At 36.9% G+C, this 7,905-nt stretch overlaps 1 protein-coding gene across 1 annotated transcript in view; it reads right to left on the bottom strand.

The window, feature by feature from the left end:
• LOC110450596 (serine/threonine-protein kinase NIM1-like) overlaps window positions 1-7,905 on the bottom strand; it is a 47,150-nt gene that overhangs the window by 9,089 nt on the left and 30,156 nt on the right. Inside the window, exon 3 of the mRNA XM_021498199.1 lies at window positions 392-660. Within this exon, the coding sequence (XP_021353874.1) occupies window positions 392-660 (269 nt within the window). The remainder of the gene's footprint in view (window positions 1-391; window positions 661-7,905) is intronic.

The raw sequence follows: 7,905 nt of genomic DNA on the forward strand, positions 1-7,905 counted from the left end.
GTGTACTGAGTACGTTCTACAAGTACACGTGTACTGAGTACGTTCTACAAGTACACGTGTACTGAGTACGTTCTACAAGTACATGTCTACCGTGTATGTTCCATCAGTACATGTGTACCAAGTTTGTTCTACAAGTACATGTAAACTGAGTATGTTCTTCAAGTACATGTTTACTGACTAATTACATGAAATGTCTTTACAATCATGTATAAAGATTCAGACCTAATAGTATTCCAGTTTTAATTAACATGTCTACTATGATCATCATCAAAATTTCCAGCATTGCCATTTTGACTTAAATCAGTTAATACCTTTGGTTAAATGTCAGAAAGTCATTTCTACTGTCCTAATTCTGGTTTGGCAATCTATATATGAAGAAAAATATACTGACCATGTGCTCCACCCCAGCTATCACTTGAGCAAATATATGTTTGGCTTCTTGTTCGGGCATTTTGCCTTCGTTGGAGATTTTTGTGAAAAGCTCTCCTCCTCCTGCATATTCCATGACAATGTGTAGTTTGGCTAGTGTTTCAAGCACCTCATAAAGACGGATTATGTTTGGATGGTGAAGCTTCTCCATGCTTGAGATCTCTCGTGACAAAAGTCGCTGAGTCTTCTGATCCAGTTTTGTTTTATCAAGGATCTTTATTGCCACTTTCTCTGTAGAAGATGAAAATTCAAACAGTCAGTAGCTGTATAGAAAGTAAGAAAATAACAGATCGAAAAAAGGGCTAGGACTTTAGTTCCCAAATAAGTTTCTAGGATTAGAATACCACTGCAAAGATAATTTTCATCAGATTTTTCTAGAGCAGAATTGCTCCGGAACTGAATGAAGTTTATACTGTAAACATATTTTTTTGTGCACTCAATAAATTAATGCATGCACTCACAAAATATTGATTAGAAACTGATATATATATACTGTATTTCAATTAGCGTAATAATAGTTTAGCGCAATATTTAAAGTGCCAAAGTATTTAAATTAGTCCTTTAACACAATAAATGAAACATAAATTCAAGTCCTCACAAAATAACTTTACAAATTAAACATTGCATGAAAATAAAAATGATAAGCTGTAATCATAAAATATTTATGATACATATAACCTATTAATTTCAATGATACCTCCCCTCCGCCCCCCTCCCCTCCCCAAACAAGTAAATGCTTACTGGTACTACATGATAACTTGCTTAAAAATAATTCACACTCTTTTCAACCGACCAGTGATCTTTAAAACATGAAGTGTCAATATGTGTAACGACATCTAAGTTCCACTGATCATGAACTCCATTGTGTTTCTATTTTTGTATTTTAAAATACATGTACCTCTCATTCAAGTCCAATATTCAGGACAAACAAACACATATACCATGTTAAACCTAATAAACACTGTGGCCGCGCATAGCCATTTGGGAAAATTAGGATGATTTCAAAACCTTCCAAATTCTCTAAATACTCCATAATAGACACCTTTTTCATGCAGAAAGATAAATGATTGTAAAGGTATGTGATTTTCAGACCTGAAAAGTAGAAAAAGATTACTGATGAGGGATGGGCATTTATTAGGTCGCAAACAGTATGTACATTATGATTATTTAAAAGACTAACCTACAATGTATATGAACTCAACACTACTGTCTACTCCTAAACAATGATTCAGGCTATACTGTACATAATGTCCTATCATATGTTTAACTATTAATAGGCTCGGCTATAGGTAAATGTCTATCTACCTGATTTAATGTTCTACCTGTGTATATAAAATATCTGAGGCCAAAAGTAACAAAATATATGCTTCCTTTTTATAACCTTTTTGGTTACCCAACTGCAGCAACATTTCCAAGAATACACAGTTTGAAACATTCTATAGCTAGTACCTGGCCAGAGTTTTAGTATTTATCAATGTTATGTTAATCCCTGTGTGGTAGTGATGATCAAGTGTGGTATATTTGTATGTCACAGTTCAGTATGTAATGTAGTATGAGGCGCATATATTTTACCTGAGGTATAGGTGAGGTAAACCTGTGTACAACCTTTGTTATTTACCTGTGGTACAGGTAAGGTGTACAGTTGTATATAGGGTTCATGGATAACACACTCACCTGCCTCCCCACCGACATAGGATAAGATATTGTATAGGGACATCTATAATGTTCATAGATAGCACACTCACCCCACTCCACACTGACATAGGATAATTAAGATATTGTATAGGGATATCTATAATGTTCATGGATAGAACACTCACCCCCCTGCCCACTGACATAGGATAAGATATTGTATAGGGACATCTATCATGTTCATGGATAGCACACTCACCCCCCTAACCACCGACATTAGATAAGATATTGTATAGGGACATCTATCATGTTCATGGATAGCACACTCACCCCCCCCCCCCCCGACATAGGATAAGATATTATATAGGGAAATCTATAATGTTCATGGATAGCATACTCGCCCCTCTCTCCACCGACATAGGATAAGATATTGCATAGGGACATCTATAATGTTCATGGACAGTAAACTCAACCCCTCCCCACCGACAAAGGATAAGATATTGTATAGGGACATCTGTAATGTTCATGGACAGTACACTCAACCCCCTCCCCACTGACATAGGATAAGATATTGTATAGGGACAGCTATAATGTTCATGGACAGTACACTCGCCCCCCTCCCCACTGACATAGGATAAGATATTGTAAAGGGACATCTATAATTTTCATGGACAGCACACTCCCCCCTGTCCCCACCGACATAGGATAAGATATTGTATAGGGATATCTTTAATGTTCATGGATAGCACACTCACCCCTGTCCCCACCGACATAGGATATGATATTGTATAGGGACATCTATAATGTTCATGGATAGCATACTCGCCCCTCTCTCCACCGACATAGGATAAGATATTGTATAGGGACATCTGTAATGTTCATGGACAGTACACTCAACCCCCCCCCCCCCGACATAGGATAAGATATTATATAGGGACATCTATAATGTTCATGGATAGCATACTCGCCCCTATCTCCACCGACATAGGATAAGATATTGTATAGGGACATCTATAATGTTCATGGATAGCACACTCACTCCCCTCCCCACCGACATAGGATAAGATATTGTATAGGGACATCTATAATGTTCATGGACAGTACACTCAACCCCTCCCCACCGACATTGGATAAGATATTGTATAGGGACATCTATAATGTTCATGGACAGTACACTCACCCCCCTCCCCACCGACATTGGATAAGAAATTGTATAGGGACATCTATAATGTTCATGGACAGCACACTCACCCCCCTCCCCACCGACATAGGATAAGATATTGTATAGGGACATCTATAATGTTCATGGACAATACACTCACTCCCCTCCCCACCGACATAGGATAAGATATTGTATAGGGATATCTTTAATGTTCATGGATAGCACACTCACCCCTGTCCCCACCGACATAGGATAAGATATTGTATAGGGACATCTATACTGTTCATGGACAGTACACTCACCCCCCTCCCCAACGACATAGGAGAAGATATTATATAGGGACATCTATAATGTTCATGGACAATACACTCACCCCCCTCCCCACCGACATAGGATAAGATATTATATAGGGACATCTATAATGTTCATGGACAATACACTCACTCCCCTCCCCACCGACATAGGATAAGATATTATATAGGGACATCTATAATGTTCATGGATAGCACACTCACCCCTGTCCCCACCGACATAGGATAAGATATGGTATAGGGACATCTATAATGTTCATGGATAGCACACTCACCCCTATCTCCACCGAGATAGGATAAGATATTGTATATAGGGACATCTATAATGTTCATGGATAGCACACTCACCCCCCTACCCACCGACATAGGATAAGATATTGTAAATTGTCTGACCGGACATGAAAAGGTATGGAGTCTCTTGCCTCAGAAACCATCAGAATTTTCTTCAGGTACTTCAATTTTCTCCCTTATCAAGACCCCTGTGCAATAATATCTGGGCCAACAAGATTGGTTAAAATATAACTTACCGTACCTTGAGGTAGATAGTCTCATTTGATTCTATTACAAAAAGGTGATTGAAAAGTAATTTTCCTGTTTAATTTTTCTTTTTCTTTTATACTCATACTGTAAATACATAGACAATTATTGGTTGCAGACCTTTTAAGGAGTTAGGAAGATCTGAAACTATTACCACAAATACTGCAGAAAAGTATCAGAATAACAAATATTGTGACTGATAACACAATAGATAGACTCCCATCTTTATAATCAGAAGGCCCAGGGGTCCAATCATTGTAATGAAGTTATATATTTTATATTTTGCTGTTATTTGACAAAGGAAATAACAAAAAATGAATTTCTTTTATGTTTAAATCCTTTTTATTGGAGGTACAACAAAGAGTGCTGGGAGTCTCTTCCTTTAGTTACTATTTTTTCCTCAAGTTAAGTAATGTTTTCCCTAAAGAGAAAGTTATTTACGCGAGCAAAAAAAATAAAACAAGAGGCCCAAGAGAGCCTGTATCGCTCACCTGAATATTTAAGCAGTCATAGCAAAATCTTCTCATTAAATATTATATTGCAATGAAAATATTTCCCTCGCAAACTTTGTTGACTCCATCTGTTGAAACTACCAGCAAAATATTATTATAAGATTCTATGCTTTTTGATTCTTCTTCAGAAGTTGCTTGACATGTTTTTCCCTGTGACCTTGTAAGTAGGTCAATGTCATTTTCCTTCTCAAATTGGTTAGCTCTATTCCAAATTGCTACTAGCCAAATCTTATGAATCCATTCCTTTTAGTTCTTGAGAACAAATCCTTTAAAATGTTGTTGACCGCTGTGACCTCTAAAGTCTGTTGAGGTTATTTTCATTCGCAAAATTTGATGAGCTCTACCCCAGGAAGTCACCAGCCAAATATTATAATTTTATGAATTTTAATTCTTCAGAAGAAGTAGTTTGAACTGTTTGACATATTTGAACACTGTGACCTTGAAAGTAAGTCAAGGTCATTTGCATTCACAAACTTTGTTTAGCTCTTTCCCAGGAAATAACCAGCCAAATATTAAGGTTCTATACCTTCCAGTTCTTCAGAAGAAGTTGTTCTAAGTGTTAGACATATCTGACTCCTGTGACCTTAACAGTAGGTCAGGATCATTTTCATTCTCAAACTTTGTTGAGCTCTTTCCCAGAAAGCTACAAGCCACCTATTTAGGTTCTATAACTTTTAGTTCTTCAGAAGAAGTCGTTTTAAGCATTAGACATAACTGACTCCTGTGACCTTGAAAGTAGGTCAAGGTCATTTTCGTTTTCAAACTTTATCGGGCTCTATCCCAGGAAGCCACCAGCCAAATATAAAGATTCTACACCTTTCAGTTCTTCAGAAGAAGTGGTTTGAAGCATTTGACATATTTGACTGCTACGACCTTGAAAGTAGGTCAAACTAATTTTCATTCTCAAACTTTGTTGGGCTCTATCCCAGGAAGTCACCAGCCAAATATAAAGATTCTACACCTTTCAGTTCTTCAGAAGAAGTCGTAAAGTGTTTGACACAATTGACCCCTGTGACCTTGAAAGTAGGTCAAAGTCATTTTAATTATCAAACTTTGTTGAGCTCTATCCCAGGAATCCATCGACCAAATATGGAGATTCTATACCTTTTAGTTCTTCAGAAGAAGTCGTTTGAAGTTTTTGACATATTTGACCCCTGTGACCTTGAAAGTAGGTCAAGGTCATTTTCGTTTTCAAACTTTGTCAGGCTCCTATCAACAAAGCTTTCAGTCAAATATCATGACTCTAGGCCTGTTCGTTCTTCATTAGAAGTGGTTTAAAGGAAAAGTTGATGGATGACAGACGGATGGACGCCGCACCATGACATATGGTAAAAATGTTTTGGTTATTCAAAACCAGTTTTTTCCCCAATTAACCACAAGTTAAAATTTGGTATGGATTTATTCAGCACAGTAATTTTTTGTTATACCTTGCTAATGATTGTCGAATACATAGTAATATTGAAATGTAAACAAGACACACCTGGTAGGCTAATAGTTTGTCAATATTTGATTAAGCTTGAGCTGAATATTTAACGTTCAGTTGAACTTAACTTGAGCTGAAGTATTTAAGGTTTAGCTGAACTATTAAGGTACAGCTTAATCCGGTGAAATAAAATGTCAATGATTCTTGAGCTTTAATCTCCAAAATTAATCCAGATTGAAACTCGCTTAACTGACTGAATCAGACTTGAAAACATTCGAAATCAGACTCTTTACAGCAAAGGTACCTATTTCAACATTACTATATTGATGGGAAAGATTGAGTTAAAAAATGTTTTACTTAGTGTAAAAGCTGCTATTCAATACAACATCATCTGATCGACTCTCTAATCACACCTTACATAAGATATTTCACAAATGTGATACAAATATACTCATCAACATGATCAAATTGATTCATTTATTGTTTAGACATAATAAGAGTAAACTTTCCTACTGACAGAACCTTTGCCAACATGACTTGAAAATTGATCTCATTACATACCAATCTAGTCCGTAAACCTGACCTGTTTGTGTCTATTTCAATCATACACAGGGATACACTAAACCACTCCAGTGATGTGTCATAAGCTGTCAATATCATTCAAAACAGCTTTTGTTTGGAGATTATGTACGAATAATGATGACATAGAGATTATTGTCTAGAGACTATTTCCCATGCTATGACTCTGTCTGTTAATACAAATCAATGTGCTAAGCAACAGCACAACATTTGTATATCAGCAGGCGACAAAAGTCCACACACATGAGCTACATGAATACATATAGGCGTTACCTACCAATCACTTTCAACTAACATGAACTCTGGATCATAAGTATCAGTTGTTTGGGGTCAACATATGGGACATAAAATTTAAGCTTAGCTACTCACCACACCAAAGTATTTACATGTACATGATCAACCTGTTTAAATCAAACCTCTAATAATCCAGAAACCTTTATTATTGAGACATTCTGATGTCAACTATTAACTTTCAAGGTCCGATGCCTTACACATACTTCATACATCTTTTGAGTCACGACAACTGGTAGATTATCATTATAATACTCAATTCATTGTAACAAAATTTCTTTGTAAACAGAAACATTCAAACCACAATATTTTATTTAAAACGACATAACTGACTGAGAGGAGCCATTCTGTCAGTCCGTATTGTGTGGATTAATAGAATCTTACATGGGTCTGTTCCGTGGACAGGGATATCTCAACCCGAGTGTAAGAGTTTGGCTGGTCAACACGAGGCTTGCCGAGTGCTGGCCAGCCAAACTCTTACACATTAATTTTCTCGCATACTTACAAATAAATAAATTTAAGTTGGAATAAAACCCAAAACCCTAGGGTTAAGACGGAGAATTCCCCATTCACAACAATTGTAAGACATCATGGAAACAATACAATGACGTCACGTCCACAATACATTGTTATGACGTCATAGCTTGTGTCAGCTGTCTTTCCCTACCCTGTGTGAGATGGAGTTTTCTGTCTCATTTCCCGGTGTGTAAGATAGAGCTGTCCTGGATAAGAAAAGGATGTAGGAAATTTCTATCTCACACCCCATTTCACGTGAGGTGACGTCACAATGGCTCAACAATGACGTGTCGTCACGAATTTGGAAATCTCTGATGCCGCAATGCAAAACAAGAGGCCCATGGGCCTAAACGGTCACCTGAGTCTACAGTATTTATTTTTGTTGTTGAAATATGTACCAATTTGAGTAAAAAATAGTATAATGTTAACTTAACTTTGTCAGGACCATGAGCTGATCATTCCTAGACCAATTTTAAGTGAGATCGGCCTATTAGAACTTAGTAGCAAAATAGC

Source organism: Mizuhopecten yessoensis, unplaced genomic scaffold, assembly GCF_002113885.1.
Source record: "Mizuhopecten yessoensis strain PY_sf001 unplaced genomic scaffold, ASM211388v2 scaffold5343_2, whole genome shotgun sequence".
In the NCBI taxonomy this organism is placed as follows: Eukaryota; Metazoa; Mollusca; class Bivalvia; order Pectinida; family Pectinidae; genus Mizuhopecten; species Mizuhopecten yessoensis.